A 17851-nucleotide genomic window follows, 5' to 3' on the forward strand; every position below is an offset into this window, starting at 1 on the left:
AAATTTGCAATGCATTTGTTTCTTCATATGGCTATCTTCTGCTTTGCCAAGGAAAAGCCAAATTTATTCCTGAACTTTCGCACATTTTGATTCTTCTGAGTGTATCTAAATCCTATCTTTTGAGCAACAAAAGCGAATCAACTCATTGTAAGGCAGTAATTACACAAGACATTTTGTTTCAGCAAGCAAACCTTGGAGAGCAATGTGCCATTTTCTTTCTTCATGTTTGAGGCTTTAAATGACATTCTTGGGAAACTAAACCTATTCATTTGTATTATTGTGCTCCACACTGCCTAATTGCACATTTGTCATAATAGTCTATTACATGGGATGACTCAGGCATCCTACCAATGTAATTGGATTACCTAAGGGGTATTTTAGGGGAAAAAAAAAAAAAAGAGAGACCTGTAATTCCAGAAAGGTCATTTAGAGTTCCTCCCAAGGATCTGAATTCTCCTGAGCAGCATGAGAAATTTTTTGGCACCAGGGATTGAACCCAAGGGTGCTTAACCACTGAACAACATCTCCAGACCTTTTTTGAGTTTTATTTAGAGACAGGGTCTCATTAAGTTGCTTGGGGCATCACTAAATTGCCAAGGCTGGCTCTGAACTCCTGGTCCTCCTGCCTCAGCCTCCCAAACTGCTGGGATTACAGGCATGCACCACCACAACTAGCTAGATCTTTATTTTCACTCTTGCATCCATCATCAACACTGGTAATCTGGCCAGGGGTGGCACATCCTGTGATCCCAGGGGCTCAGGAGGGTGAGGCAGGAGGATTGCAAGTTAAAAGCCAGCCTCAGCAATTTAGCCAGGCCCTAAACAACTCAGTAAGACCCTGTCTCTAAATAAAATACAAAAAGGGCTGGGGATGTGGCTCAGTAGTTAAGCGATCCTGAGTTCAATACCAAAAAAACAAAGGGGGTGCTGGGGTTGTGGCTCAGTGGTAGAGTGTTCACCTAGCACATGCGAGGCCCTGGGTTCAATCCTCAGCACCACATATAAATAAATAAAATAAAGATATATTAAAAAAATTGATAACACATGAACTTGATAGAAAATCTTTTTCACTGCTGACCTTAGGGAATTTATCTCGTTGGAATACCATAGTCTCCACAAACATAGTCTAGACTCCCCAGTACATCGTCTGACCCATAAGTCCATGTTTGGAATTTTGCTGAACAGTGAGCACTTTGTTCATTTCCAAGTGCATAATCTGATGTTCAATATAATAAAGACACAGGCCTATCAGAGATCCAGATGGTCAATCTAACAGACCAGAGCCAAGTGGCTTGCGTTCAGATCATTGTAATGGGCAGAATCCTAAACTGGCTGCCTAAAATGTCCCACCCTAATCCCTCACGCTGTGAGACACATTTGTGACTGTTACAAGGCAAAAGTGATTTGCAGATATAATTGATTATAATAAATTGAGGATCACGTCAGCCTAATCACATACAGTCTTTAAAAACTATTTACCTGGTTTGTAGCCAAAAAGGAGATTTAACATAATACTGCCAGACTGAAATAGAGGTTGTTTGGAGAAATGTAGGTGGTTTCAAGGAGCTGAGTGGTTGGTACCTGCCAGCCAGCAAGGAAATGGGAACTTCAGGTCTACAACTCAAGGATCTGAATTCTGCCTACAAACTCAATGAAATTGGAAGTAAAATCTCTTCCAGACTCCAACCCAAGATTCAACGTAGCTCTTAGCTGGATTTCAGCTTTGTGAGACCTTAAGCAAAGAACCTAGCTAGTCTAGCCAAGCCTGTCTGGACTTCTGACCTGTAGAACTGTGAGACACCAAATAGGTGTGATATTAACCAGTTAAGACTAACTAGCAATACAAAGCTAATTAATCATCCTGTACTACAAAGTGTTTTTCTTTTTGTTGAGGCATTGGGGATTGATTCCAGGGCTTCCACATGCTGGGCCACTGCTCTACCTACTACTGAACTATACCAACCCAGAGCCAGTGTTTTTCTTCAATAATCAAATTCCAAAATTACAGAATAATTTTACTAATTCATTGAATATCACACAAACCCTTCCCTATCCCTTGCCTTTTCTCAATGTGCTTTCTTTTTTTAGTGTCAAAAATTCCACCCAGTGTTAGTTTTTGTATCTAAAAACAAGATAAATTAAGATACTAAGAGAAAGCTTCACTGGATAGCATTCAGCTTATAAAACTCCCTTTTAAAAATAAATGATAAATGTAAGAATAAACTCATCAGTGGCCAAAGAGCTCCATATTTATGCCAAATTGATAAAAACCCCAAAGATATAACTACTCAGATGTTGAAATTATGTGCAAATTCTCTTCTGAGGACTGTCTCAACTTGGAAAACCAACAAATAAATATGTACACTGAGTCAGAAAATTATTTTAATAGTTATAAAACATTTTTTTTACAGAATCAGTATAAAATAGCAATTGATTATTTTATAATTATCAGAATTATTTAGACTTGAGGTCTTGGCTAAGTGGGGCTGAAATCAACAAAAGGTCTTGGACTGTTGGCTCAGAAATCATCCTAAGCAGCCCACCCTGTTGATGTCTGTCGTGCTTAGCTCTCATGAGATGACCCGGTTCTTCTTTTAAAAAAAGGATCTTTCTTTATTCATTCTTTGGAGGCTTGAAGTGAATTCGGCAGCGTTCATTAAACACCTAAGATATTTAAAAAGAAATGAAAGTCATTTCTGCATAAAGCAGATCTGGAATTAAATTTGATTAGGAGGATGTTATCATTTTTGTTCCAAGCCAACAGAGTTAGCAAACAGAGGTGTTGCCTCACTAGGCCAAACTGACTTTCTAGGTAATAAGTGTACAAAAGGCCTTGATACACATGCAAGAGGTAATTTTAATATTTTTATATTAAATTACATAATTAATTACATTAAGAAAAATTAAGAATCTACTAATTTAGAAATTCACAAACATTTCAGTTCCATATTCCAGACATAGTTTGGACTTAAGTTTAAAATAAAATAAAGCTTTTTTTCTAAATAGGTTTTGTTACTGAGATATTTGTTGTACTTTTCCATCCTTCGTATAAGAAGGTATACTTGCCAGGCAAACATGGCTGTACTCTATGGATTTATATAATTGATTTGTTTATCTTACTTCCTAAAATGCAAAACAAGTAGCATATCATAAATGCTAAAAGTATGCTCTATGACTAAGTGTCAATATGGGACTATTAAATATGTTTTGGTACAGCTATTCAATGAAATAATCTTAAAAATGCTTAAAAGGGCCAGGTGCAGTGTGCATGCCTGTAATCCCAGTGGCTAAGGAGGTTGAAGCAGGAGGATCACGAGTTCAAAGCCAGCTTCTGCAACTTAGAAAGACCCTAAGCAACTCAGTGAGACCCTGTCTCTAAATAAAACACAAAAAAGGGCTGGGGATGTGGCTCATTGGTTAAGTACCCAGGGTTCAATTCCCGGTACCTAAAAAAAGCTTAACAGGAAGATTTTTATGATCTGATTTGAAAAGATTTCCAAGATACATTAAGGGGGAAAAACTTAAGTGTGAACAGTATATTTCAGTTGTGTAGCAAAGGGGGAAATATATACATATAAAATTAAACAAGGTACAAATATATCAAAGCATGTACTATGCTTTCAGACAGGAGAAGATAGCTTAGGGGAGAGGGAGTAAAGGCAGAATTTTTACTGCATATGGTTTAATATGTAACAATTTTAAGAAAAAACTAAAAATTTTGAACACATGTCTGAAAATTTTAAGTGTCCAATTAAAAAGAAACTGCTAAAACCTAAAAGAATTTCTTCTCAGATTTTACTTCTATACCCCACGTATGCTAAGAAACAAATTTTCAGGTTAAAAAAAAATTACTTCTGTTAGCTGCTGTTGATTGTGATAAAAATAAAAAAAATCTACACAGAGAGCTTCTAAGGTACTACATGGTATTATTCAACTTCTAAACCTGAATGGTAGGTAAACGAATGCTCATTTGATTAACATTCTCTGAACTGTACATGTTTTCAGCATGCATATCTTAGTTAAAAGAAAACATGTAAAAAGTTTATGACTTTCTGACTGTTTCATCTTAAAATTCATTTCACTCCTATTCCCAGCCCTGACACTTCCAAAGCTCAGACCAGAAAAGGCTTCAAACTAGTGCCCCTGACACACTGATTGGGATGATATAAACAACTGGCTGAGCCTCTCCAAATCCTCCTATATGATTTCCTAATCACTTTTGCTGGCTACTGTACCAGAGCTACATTTTCTTTTTTGAAACAAGTAAAGCCATCACTTTTTGTGAAAAAGTAGAACCTATTTTCTTTACAACTACAAATGGTCTAGCGATATTTTTCAATTCTATGATGGTGTGAAAGCAATATATATTTGGAAGAAACCATAACTTCAAATCTTGATCTTTTCCCAGGCTAGCAATATGTAGAACAATTCTCTCAATGCCCAACTAATTGTAGTTTTAATGTAAGTATCCTGAGAACACTTAATTTAGGATAGGCTATACTATGATGTCTGGTAGGTCAAGTGTCATTTGCAACTAAGGATACTTTCAATTTATGATGGGTTTATCAGGATGTAACCCCTCATAAGTCAAGAGCATCTGTGATATCAAATCAAAACATGTTTCACCCTTCCTACTACATTTTATATATATATCATAATCCTCTGCACTGGGTTTTACAAGATAGATATTCACTGTGCCCCTCTCAATCCTATTCCAAGAATAAATATTACTTTACCAGAGAATATTTCCAGACAAATGGTGACAAAATCTTTCAAGTAGCCTAACCTTATTATGTTAATGGAAAGGACAAATGTAGTAAATTTTGGTCAAGAGGACAGGATGAAGAAATGAGATAAAGCAAAAAAAGTTATTTTGTATTTTGCAATTTATTCATGACTCAGCATGTTGTCAGTCTACTTTTCCCCTCAAGATTGATGTAATTATTAAATGACAAAGGAAAAATAACATGCTATATATGTTAGTTACAAATAGTAGGTAGAAGATGACTTCTCTTGTGATAAAATATGTTTAGTGATTAAATATTCTTCCTTTTGCTTTTGTGTATCTTTAAAAGCATGACTATTTCTGAAACAGTCAATCAAAGAAAAGGAAATGAAGAGGGAAAAACATTTACTAAATGGCAAGAGTTAGGAATCCAAGAGGCCAAGCCAAATGACCAGAAGCCAAGGTCTGAAACCCAAGGTAGACCTAGCCAGGGAGACAACAGTTAAGCCAAGAACACAGTTCTTTTCTTTTCCTGCTGGTATGCTATTCATACAAATGTTTCTTCCATGCTTCATATGCTCTATGTAATTATATCTAATGGGACTCCATGAATATTAACTAGCACTATAGCAAAATGATCCAAGTAATAACCATGGCTTTGAATTCTGGATTCTGGTTCAGTTAGCCTCTCTCTTATAAGGGTTATAACCTATTCCATTAGTTAATTTCAAAAGATAAAACAGAATTTTCAGTTCATTCTTTTAGATTTAATAGGTTTTGCCCTTTGGAAATCTTTCATATTAGAAGTTTACAAATAAAGTCAGAACTCGTGGTTTTTGACTATACGTAAATTCCTGAGATGTGGTTCCCCAATCTAGTTCCTAATCAGAACCACAGGGGTGGTACAAAAGAACATGTGAACTACAAGCAGTAAAAAGCAATTACCAGATAATAGTAAAGTAAAATTAAAAAGTAATTATCAAATATATTAGAGGGCAAGAAACTAACAGGGTAGCTAATGATATGAAACTTTATGGAAATGAATTATGTACAAATGGCTAATTTTAAAAATAATCTCTTTGAAGGTTTTCAGTTTACTGGAATAAAATTTTAAATATTAAATATACCCATAATTAGTATTAGAAGACATGTAATATCTCCAATTCTATTACCATGACAGATCACAGAATTTTACCATCTGCCTATAAAGCTTTTATAAGATGATTCTATGTACAGGACAATAGCACTCCACCCACCACCACCAAAAACAGTTAAAGTCCTCAACTGCTCATTAGTGCATGTTCTCTATTCTTCTTACAGCCTCCTGGCACTCATTTCACCCTGACTGTCCTTTGCAAGCTCAGTTTCCCTCCTATTTCTCTGCAATAATTGACACTATTTTATACCTTCCAGCTCCTGTCATTTACCACTTCTTCAACATTCAGTTCTGACTGCATCCATTTCAACTGCAGGAAAGAAAAAAAAAAATGAAGTTATGCAACATACAGAGTTAAAACCAAACTTTATTATGTTTTCCCAACAAAATTAGCTGCTGCTTGCACAATCACACTATACAAACTATTGAACTATCAGCCTACGTGTCTCCAACTGAAGATTGGATAAATAAAATTGGCATATATACACAATGAAGTTTAATTCAGCCATAAAGAAAAAGTATATCATTTGCAGGAAATGGATGAAACTTGAGAACATTATTTTAAGTGAAACAGGCCAAATTCACAAGGTCAAGGGTCATGTTTTCACTCATATGTGAAAGCTAGAGAGGAAAAAGGAAGAGAAAGGGAGGTGGTCTCAGAAAAATCAAAGAGAGATCAGTAGAATAAAGGAAAGGAACCAGGAAAAGGAAGGAAGGGAAGGAAAGGGGAAATACTGGGAATGGTATGGCCAAATTACATCATTATATTGTGTGCATGTATGAATATGTAACCAAAAAGCCCATCATTATGTACAACCATAATGCACCAATAAAAACTGTGAAAAAAAATTCTTAAAAGAAAAATTGTTTTCAAACTTTGCTGCATATTAAAATCAATCACCGTGAGAGCTTTTAAAGATTCCCAAAGCCCTCTGATATAAGGAGGCTGATTCATAGTGGGAGAGGGAGCATGGGAGAAATAGACAAACTCTAGATAGGGCAGAGGGATTGGAGGGGAAGGGAAGGGGCATGGGGTTAGAAATGATGATGGAATGTGATGGTCCTTATTATCCAAAGTACATGTATGAAGACACGAATTGGTGTGAATATACTTTGTATACAATCAGATATATGAAAAATTGTGTCTATATGTGTAATAAGAATTGTAATGCATTCCGCTGTCATATAAATAAAAATAAAAGAAATACAAGGCAAGAGAAAGAAATAAAAGCTGTTGATATTAAAAAAAAAAAAAAATCCCAAAGCCCAGCGATGTAGCATATGCCTGTAATCCCAGCAGCTCTCGAGGCTGAGGCAGGAGGATCAAAAGTTTAAAACCAGCCTTATCAACTTAGCAAGGCCCTAAGCAATTCAGGGAGACATTTTTTCTAAATAAAATATAAAAAGGGATGGGGATATGGCTCAGTGGTTAAGCACCCTGGGTTAAATCCTTGGTACCAAAACCAAAAAAAAAAAAAAAAAAACCAAAGCCCAAACAGTTCAAAGAAGATATAAAAAAGGCCAATAAATATTATTATTTTCTTTTTGCAGGGCTGGGAATCAAACTCAGGGCCTCATACATGCTAGGCAAGTGCTCTACCACCGAAGTACATCCCCACACCAAAATATATATATTTTTAAAGTTCAATCTTACTCAGCTACAAAGAAATACACAAACAATAATATGAAAAAGTTTGATAAAACCTAATACCAGTGAGCAAGTGGGAAAAGACACACTCGTACACATATATTTCAGTAGTGGTATAATTATTCCAATGTCTATGGAGGGCAAATTGGCAGGACTTATCAAAATGTACATTCACATGTCCTTGAATCCAACAATTCAAGTTCTAGAAATTGATTATACAACTATGGATTTGAACAATAGAGTGAAAAAAGAGAGTGGCCAGCTGATTTGGATAGAGAACTAAGAAAAAAGAATCCAGAAGGAAAACAAGGAGAGAAAAAGAGAAAACATTATGTCCAAGTGATTTAGAAAGGTATGAATCTCCACACTTTGATCACAAAGCAGCAGGTCTAAGACTAAAATACTAAGTCTAACTTTCTCATTCAGTTTCAGGCTCAGATGACAGGACCCATAATACTCCTAGTGAATCTGATCAGAGGGATTAGCAGCTAGTTAGTTTCAGGAAGAGGGTTTGAAAATAATCAAAAATTAGGAGAAAAGCTGAATGCAGGGGTTGGGGATGGGGGTGAGTGGCAGAGTGCTTGCCTAGCATGTGTAAAGCACTGGGTTCGAGTCTCAGCACCACATATAAATGAATGAATGAATGAATGAATAAATAAATAAATAAATAAATGGGGGAAAAGCTGAGTGCAGTGGCACACACTAGCAACTCAGGAGATTGAGGCAAGATTGCAAGCTCAAGGCTAGCCTCAGCAAATTAGTGAGATCCTGTCTCAAAATAAAAAATAAAAAGGGTGGGGGATGTAGTTCAGTGCCATAAAACCCCTGGATTCAACCCGTAGTACCAGGTGAGGGAGCAGGGAAGGAAGAAGAGAAAAAAGCACCAACTATAGGCTACAGGTTGAAGCTGCTGGAATTTAGAACCAGAATGACTTTCTCAGACTAAAGCTGAGAACCAACTCAGACAAGAGTCAAGAGCAAAATGCCAGACAGTGAGATAAGATCTGGGCAACCATGAGTCTGAGACCCAAGCCAAACACAGACCAATTAGGAAAACACTTTAGGCAGGAGGCTTGAGGAATTTGCATGCAACACTAATGAGGAACTTGATTCTGATCAGTGGCTCCTATAAACTCTTTTCCTAGACTCAAGAACTAATGTCAAAATGTTCACAGGCCCATATGGCTAGAACTATGGCATGATGGGAAGGACTGCATTTCTGACACTGGACCTGTACTATGGAGCAGTATTACACCTGAAGAAGCTCCTAAGCAACCTCAGTTTCAGATTTTAATGAACCATCCAGTCTTTCCCTCTCCCTCCCCCTCTCCCCCCCCTCGCTCCACTCTTGCTCTTGATCTCATTCATTCATTTATGCCGGGGAATGAACAGAGGAGTGCTTAATCACTAAGCCACATACCCAGCCCTTTTGTTTTTTGAGATAAGGTCTCACTAAGTTGCTTAAGGCCTCACTAAATTGCTGAGGCTGGCCTTGAACTTATGATCCTTCTGCCTTAGCTTCCCTGGTTGCTGGGATTACAGTGTGCACTACTGGGCCTGGAAAAAATAGCAACCTTAATGATGAAATGAGATGGACATCATTACCCTAGGTGCATGTCTGATTGCAGGAATGGTGTGACCCTACTTTGTGTACAAACAGAAAAATGAAAATTGTGCTCCATTTGTATACACTGAATTGAAGAGCATTCTGCTGTCGTATATAACTGATTAGAACAACAACAAAAAAAGGTTAGTGCTAATGAAATTGACCATTGAAAAATAAACGTAGGTGTCCTCTCTGCCCATATTCTCTCCTTTGGGATAATCATAATAAATAGCTGCTCACTGTGATTAAAAAAAAAAAAAAAGCAACTTAAAAAAAAAGGAGGAGGAGGAGGAAAAGGAGAAGAGGAGGAAGAAAAAAGAAAAGGGGAGGGATTCAGTTGAAGAATGTGAAAATATGTCGTCAAGGTGGTCTTCCTAACTTCTTAAATGTTTAAAGGGATGTTGTATAAAAAGGGTTTTAGTACAGAGCAATAGTAACAAAAACAGCATGGTACTGGTACCAAAACAGGTGGGTGGACCAATGGTACAGAATAGAGGACACAGAAACCAATCCACAAAACTATAACTACCTTATATTTGATAAAGGGGCTAAAAGCATGCAATGGAGGAAGGATAGCATCTTCAACAAATGGTGCTGGGAAAACTGGAAATCCATATGCAACAAAATGAAACTGAATCCCTTTCTCTCGCCATGCACAAAAGTTAATTCAAAATGGATCAAGGAGCTTGATATCAAATCAGAGACACGCCGTCTGATAGAAGAAAAAGTTGGCTACGATCTACATACTGTGGGGTCGGGCTCCAAATTCCTCAATAGGACACCCATAGCACAAAAGTTAAAAACTAGAATCAACAAATGGGACTTACTCAAACTAAAAAGTTTTTTCTCAGCAAAAGATACAATAAGAGAGGTAAATAGAGAGCCTACATCCTGGGAACAAATCTTTACTCCTCACACTTCAGATAGAGCCCTAATATCCAGAGTATACAAAGAACTCAAAAAATTAGACAATAAGAGAACAAACAACCCAATCAACAAATGGGCCAAGGACCTGAACAGACACTTCTCAGAGGAGGACATATAATCAATCAACAAGTACATGAAAAAATGCTCACCATCTCTAGCAGTCAGAGAAATGCAAATCAAAACCACCCTAAGATACCATCTCACTCCAGTTAGATTGGCAGCCATTATGAAGTCAAACAACAACAAGTGCTGGAGAGGATGTGGGGAAAAGGGTACACTTGTACATTGCTGGTGGGACTGCAAATTGGTGCAGCCAATTTGGAAAGCAGTATGGAGATTTCTTGGAAAGCTGGGAATGGAGCCACCATTTGACCCAGCTATTCCCCTTCTCGGTCTATTCCCTAAAGACCTAAAAAGAGCATGCTACAGGGACACTGCTACATCGATGTTCATAGCAGCACAATTCACAATAGCTAGACTGTGGAACCAACCTAGATGCCCTTCAATGGATGAATGGATAAAAAAAAATGTGGCATTTATACACAATGGAGTATTACTCTGCATTAAAAAATGACAAAATCATAGAATTTAGAGGGAAATGGATGGCATTAGAGCAGATTATGCTAAGTGAAGCTAGCCAATCCCTAAAAAACAAATGCCAAATGTCTTCTTTGATATAAGGAGAGTAACTAAGAACAGAGTAGGGTCGAAGAGCATGAGAAGAAGATTAACATTAAACAGGGATGAGAGGTGGGAGGGAAAGGGAGAGAGAAGGGAAAGTGCATGGAAATGGAAGGAGACCCTCAGAGTTATACAAAAGTACATACAAGAGGAAGTGAGGGGAAAGGGAAAAATAATATAAGGGGGACAAACGAATGTCAGTAGAGGGGGCAGAGAGAGAAGAGGGGAGGGGAGGGGAGGGGAGGGGAGGGGAGGGGAGGGGGGATAGTAGAGGATAGGAAAGGCAGCAGAATACAACAGACACTAGTATGGCAATATGTAAATCAATGGATGTGTAACTGATGTGATTCTGCAACCTGTATATGGGGTAAAAATGGGAGCTCATAACCCACTTGAATCAAATTGTGAAATATGATATATCAAGAACTATGTAATATTTTGAACAGACAACAATAAAAAATTAAAAAAAAAAAAAAGGGTTTTAGGCTGTATAGCTCCAGAAGGAAGATTAAGAAGCAGTATTTACACATTACAAGAGGACACAGTTTGCAATATATAAGAAAATCTTTCAACAATTAGAACTCTCCAAATAGAAGAAAGCGCTGACACAGAAGATGCAGTCATCTGTTTTCCCCTATGTCTTGAAGTAGTGGCAAAACAAATGGTAGAAACCATTGATTGATAGGATATTGAAAGAGGAGTAATGCAACAGTCCCAAAAACTAGAAAAGGAAAGGAAAGGAACTGTTACTGTCTACCAACCAATATGCTAGCTTTTATGTACATTATATAAGGCAGTCCTCACCAAAAAATGAAAGCTTAAGAAGTTATTAAGTAGCTGGGCACAGTGGCCCATGCTGGTCTAAGAAAATGGAAAGGTTGAGGTGAAAGAATCATTTAAGATCAGTCTGGGCAAAATAGTGAAATCTCATCTAAAAAAAACAAAACGAAAATTATGAAGTATGAATCCCCATTTACAGACTGAAAATCAAGACGTTTCAGAGCAATTAATTTACAATGTTGTAAAGAGCAATTAATTTACAAGGTAGATGGGAATTTTTCCCTTAAAGCCTGACAGTCTATGCCCCCCCACCCCGTCATTTATAACATTGCAGATATTCATTACCTTGTACTATAATTATAATCAGTGCCACCAACAAACTGTTGCTTGAGATGGTTTTGAGGCTCTGGGTCTTAAACAGGTACACTTCCTTTTTAAAGGCCACTACTAATAGGTGACAGAAGTTACCTCATTGCTTACATACTACTCATGGTTGCCCTCTAGGCCTCTATGCTCTCAGGCTAGAAAGTAAACCTTACAGACCTCACAGTTTGCTTTCAGACTCTTCCTTGCAGGCATCATCCTGACTTTTCCAGCCCTAAAGGCATAACGACCAGATGTGAGGGCTGAGCAAACTGTGTGACACAATCACTCCCAAATACTCAGTGAATTTGGCTCTTCACCGGCAACGAAGGTGTTTTTTCTAAGCTAAGGATTCAGATAGAGGGCAGGGAAGTTTTACACTAGCATTTCTTTTCTTTCTTTATTTTATATATATATATATAATAAAGAAACATATACACACACACACACACACACATATATACACACAACATATATATATATATATATATATAGTATGTGGACACAATACCGTTTTTTTTTATTTTTATGTGGTGCTGAGGATCAAATCCAGTGCCTCACACGTGCCAGGCGAGCACTCCACCACTGAGCCACTGCCCCAGCCCCTTACACTGGCATTTCTGTATATAAATAAAAGAGGCTTAAGCTGGGGTTATGGCTCAGTGGTAGAGCACTTGCCTAGCACATTGTGAGACACTGGGTTCAAACCTCAGTACCACATAAAAATAAATAAAAGTACTGTGCCTATCTACAACTGAAAAAAAAAAAAAAAAAACAGACTCACTAAAGTAATCAGAATTTGGCTATTAGTCATAACTTCACATAAAGAAATTGACTGAATACAGAGTTGGAAGAGATGGATTAAAGTCCCAGCTCTACCACTTACGAAGCTTGTGAGTTTTGGAGATGTCACTATCCCTGAATCTTGGTTTCCTCATATAGAAAATGAAGAGGTGGAGCATCCCTGAAAGCTCTCTTTTTGATTTCATAATCTTCACAGCAACTTGAAAATAAAAAATTTTAAAAATTCACATCTTTATTGCTTATGTACTACTCATGGTTGCTCTCTAGCACTCTGTTCTCCGGCTAAAAAGTAAACCTTACAGACCTCATGGTTTGCTTTCTAAACTCTTCCCTGCAGCCATCATCCTGCTGACTTTCACAGCCCTAAAGCCATAAAGACCAGCTCTGAAGCTGAGCACAGTGGTGCACATCTCTAATCCCAGCAGTTCAGGAATCTGAGGCAAGAGGATCCCGAGTTCAAAGCCAGCTCAGCAATTTAGCAAGGCCCTGAGCAACTAGTGAGACCCTATCTCTAAATAAAATACAAAAAGGGCTGGGGATATGGCTTAGTGGTTAAGCACCCCTGGGTTCAATCCCTGGTACCAAAAAAAAAAAAAAAAAACAACCAGATATGAGGGTTGAGCAAACTGTGTGACACAATCTCTCCCAAGTACACAGTAGTTCAGTTTTGCACTTTGCTCTTCACGAACAAGAGTCATTCTGTTCTTTGACTTAATATGCAAAGAGTGGTTTTTCAGTTTCTGATTGAAAAATCCTGCTGTGTACTTTCCTTTTGTTAGCATCTTCATGAAATACGATATCCAAAGCTCCCTAGACTTTGACCAGTTTTACATAAATAATCTATAAGGCTACATGAACATCAAGGGTGGGGAAAGATGAACATTATAGCTTAAGTTCACTGCCTGAGGAATCCACCATGGCCTGATTAATGAGCAGTTATGGAACTCAGACCTGAAGCAGTAGTCATAAAAAGAGCAACAAAAACATTGGCTGAGACCAGTATCCAGGGAGACACATTGAACCATGAAAGGGCCGCAGCCTGGCCTACTCCCCTGTGTGCACCACAAGAAAAGGGCTTTTCCTTCTATTAACAGCTTGAGAGATGACAAGGTCCCCTTTTTGAAGTTGGGCTACATCTACTCAACAAAGGACAAATTTCACAACTGCTTAGTATGATAACACTGATTCTATTTCACACTGGATCTTCTATCTCCTGACACATAAGGATCTGAAAATTACCTACTGTGCCATCTTAATATACAAACAAGATTTTGATAACTAGACAATGGTCATGTGAGAAAAATTCCCTGTGGAGAACCGCAAATTCAAGGACAGCCTCAGAAACTCAGAGAGACCCTAAGCAACTAAGTGATAACCTGTCTCAAAATGAAAAATAAAAAGGGCTGAGGATGTGGCTCAGTGGTTAAGCACCTCTGGGTTCAATTCCTGGTACAAAAATAAAAGGAGTGGTGGATAAAGTGGTACAATATGTCTAACCTGCTTTCAAAATCGTTCAGGGAAAGAATATGCTGTGTGTTCAGATGTATGAGAGGGAGGGAGGAAGGAGGCAGGGGAAAATGAAGGGAAGAAGGGAAGGTAAAGAGAATGAATTGTAAAGCTGGTGGGGCAAAATGTAAATAAAAGGGGAACAGACAAAGGATACACTGAGTTTTTTTACACCATTTTTGCAACTCTTCTGTAAGTTTGGTATTGGTCTATATTGAGCCTCCGTCTTTAGCATTGAGGAACAAATTAAGGAATGGGAATAAAACATGATTATGTGCTTATTTTGCCTACAGCTGCTATACTGAATCCATTTATGAAATGAACATTAATTTACCAATTAATACCTAAATATAATAAAACAAAGTCCACTAAAAAATGAAGCATTAATCTGGCCATTTTTTTTTAAGTAATCATCTCTCACTCTGAATTGTGCATTTTAAAAACTGCCTTTATTTTGAAGGTTATATTTGGAAAAACTCTGCCTGAGAAATGTACATTGTGTTCAACTTACCTTTGTCTGTTCTTTTCTAAGTTGCTTTAATAACGTTAAATCATCCAAATTCTTTTCTCTCTCTTCACGAAGGTTTTTTACTACTTCTGAGGTCTGGGCTATACAATTTTTTATAACTTTTTCCCTACTAGCATGAGCTGCCATCAACTAAAAGAACAAAGGAATAAAAAGGGAAAAAACAATCATATCAATTTGTTATATTTCAATGTTAAAAAAATGCTTATTTTGGGACTTCAGAAATTTCGTATTTTCTAAACCAAGGTATAAAAATTGAATCCATAGAAGACTGTGTTTCATCATCTATATCACATAAAAACAGATAAGAGAGAACCTTAGAGGGTGGAAGTTATGCAGCCTGGGCTCTTTTTCCTCAATATGCCCCCAGTATTTCCTGCATTTCCCCTGTTGGGCTTTTCATCTCAGTCTCCTTTACTTCCGTGTCCCTGTCTCTCCCCACAGTTCCATCAACTGGTTCCCCTACCCTACATCCACCCTTTGGACCACTTATTGTTATTTTTCCTCTCTTTTTGTCTCTTCATTTTTTTTTCAGTTTCATATTTTCAACAAGGAAAATAAATTACAAATTAAGTGATATAGAGGTCTTTGTTACTATAAGGAAATTTGCCTATTAGAGCCTTTTATAAGTTAAAGTGTTAAATATTGATGAAGAAAACTTATATACAAAGCACAGGTTAATAATTGCATCAATTGTGTGTTTTGATCAAAAGTAACAATATCTGACAGCACTCTTTAATAACCATCATCTTGAGTTGGGATTGTGGCTCAGTGGTAGAGTGCTTGCCTGACATGTGTGAGGCGTTGGGTTCGACTCTCAGCACCACATAAAAACAAATGAATAAAATAAAGGTCTATCAACAATTAAAAAAATATTTTTTAAAAAAGTCATCTTCGTGTACCAAATCTAATAATAACTGACATTCTTCATATATGAGAAATGCATTTTAGGTTTTAAGTAATACCTTCTTTATATAACTATTTTCCAATTTGATTAGCAAGGTAATGGTCAAGTTTGAAGCACATTCCTATGATCACAACTGAATTTTAATTAAACCCCCAAATGTATGCATTTGTAAAGTACTGTTAAGTGCATGAACTTTATCGTTCAGTAATGATTTTTATATTTACCTTGAAAACAAAGAATGTAAAGCTAAGATTAAAGGGAATATTCTCTAATAACAAGGATTGCATTGAAATGGTTAAATATGAATACACTTTTAAGATTTGGAATTTCTAAAACTTGTGCTTCATTATAACTTTACATATCATCTCCCATTTGGAAGTGTTGCCCTTAGAGAATGTAAGTACCTTTTCATCAACTATAGAGTAAACTGAGTTAGGGCCTACAGTGAGTCAGGGAGAGTATGAGCAACTTGGACATTTCACAGACTTCTCCTTCCCCACTGAAACAATACTTAAGGGAACTTTGAGATACTTATGAGCTGGGCACTCTACAGGCCTGATCCCTGACACAAGGTACATGGAATAATAATAATAATAATAATAATAATAATAATAACCAACAATTTTTTGCAAAACACAGTGCAATAAGAACTTTATGTTAAACTCACTTAATCCCTTAACAATCCTATAAATTAGGTTCTACCACCACACTATTTTACAAATAAGGAAACTGAGGCTGAGAGGTCATATAACATGATCAAGGTTACCCAGCTTAGAAAGTAGCAGAGGAGAGTTTAATCTAGATCTGAATCCATGTTGTCAATCTTGACATTATAAATCTTATGTTAACAGAAGATTTTAAATGGAAATGACTAAATAGTAGAGAGATATGGGGAGAGTATCACAAAGTGATCATAAATTTCTAGTTTTTTAGTCAGAAATACCCAAAGAAACTAAGTGAACTATCAAACAACCTTATGGTAAAATAGAATTTGGACCCACCAAATTATTGGATTCTACTCTTAAAGTCCACATCTTGCAATTTTCCAAAACCATAAGACTTACCTGATCACTCAATAAAATGACATACTTTAATATAACAGGAGAACAAAAGTATTAGAAATTAATGCTATGAATTTAACAGGTAACAATAAGCTTGTCCAGAACTGACATTCTTCATATACGAGAAATGCATTTTAGGTTTTAAGTAATACCTTCTTTATATAACTATGAACATAGTAACCTAGTGGTAGCAGACCTTAAAATAGCAAGTGACATTTGAAGAGTTTCCAAATTAAAGAAAGGATATATTAAATTATAAAACAAAATTTAGCTATATCAGTATCTCATTCTGCCTTTGGAAATTAAAGAGAAATAAAGGAGGTAATGAAAAAATAAATAATTGAGAACCAGAGCCACAAGAAAAGACAATTTATCTGTGGTTTCCTTCTCTCCCATCTGCCATAGGCTTCTACTTCACTTCTTCATGAGTGAGGGAAAGAAGATATAAACTGTGTGAAGGGCTTTAATTATTCTGTACATCATCTGTTTGGCTTTTGGATTGATTCATTCTCGTCCTTGCTCTTGCTACTGTCTTACTTTACTATTGTACTTTCCCCTTCACCCGTTTGTGCATCAGGTCTCCGGAAGTGAAAAACTGCAGACGAAGAGGTCAAAATAGTGACTGCTCTTATTCTTTAGAACCATCTCTTCACAGATTTGCATATAAGATCACAAATTCAATTTATAAAAACCAGATCAAAATCCTTGTACACCCTCAGGTATGGGCAAAGAAACATGAAGATATCATTTGTTTATTCACAGTTTAGATATGGATTTCTTATTTTGCCTGAAAGAAAGTCATAGAAGAAGCACAAAACAGAGACTCAAAAGATAGACTTACAGACTCATAAAGTTGTTTACAGGTTTGGCTGGCATCGATTTTCCCTGCAAAGGAAGCTGTTGGAACCGTAGTGTTTAATTCATGTACTATTCTGTCATCAATTGTCCTCATCACCTTGAGTAATTCCTATATGTATTTAAAATAAAAGAATATAACCTGAATGGAGTAAGTGATAAAAATTAAGTATTTAAGCAAAAAACAAAAGTCTTAAACATTTAATAGCTTTTTAACTTAGGAATGTGAAAATCCAGTCAAATATAGTACAACCTAAGAAAATCTTTGTTACAAGGCTGACAGTCAAGTTATATAATAGTAATTC

General features: G+C 36.7%; 1 protein-coding gene across 2 annotated transcripts in view; it reads right to left on the minus strand.

Annotated features, from left to right (window-relative positions):
• Window positions 1-2369: 2369 nt before the first annotated feature.
• The window catches only part of Mix23 (mitochondrial matrix import factor 23), a 28500-nt gene continuing 13018 nt past the window's right edge, over window positions 2370-17851 (minus strand). For both annotated transcript variants that reach the window (XM_046458068.1, XM_046458069.1), the window contains exons 2-5: window positions 17533-17658; window positions 14709-14855; window positions 6133-6192; window positions 2370-2664 (exon numbers count right to left, since the gene is read on the minus strand). In XM_046458068.1, coding sequence (XP_046314024.1) covers window positions 2614-2664; window positions 6133-6192; window positions 14709-14855; window positions 17533-17658 — 384 coding nt within the window. In that variant the 3' untranslated portion in view covers window positions 2370-2613. The remainder of the gene's footprint in view (window positions 2665-6132; window positions 6193-14708; window positions 14856-17532; window positions 17659-17851) is intronic.

The sequence above is a fragment of the Marmota monax genome, unplaced genomic scaffold, assembly GCF_021218885.2.
Source record: "Marmota monax isolate L192 unplaced genomic scaffold, Marmota_monax_Labrador192_F-V1.1 WCK01_AAM20220418_F8-fsc00052, whole genome shotgun sequence".
Taxonomy (NCBI): domain Eukaryota; kingdom Metazoa; phylum Chordata; class Mammalia; order Rodentia; family Sciuridae; genus Marmota; species Marmota monax.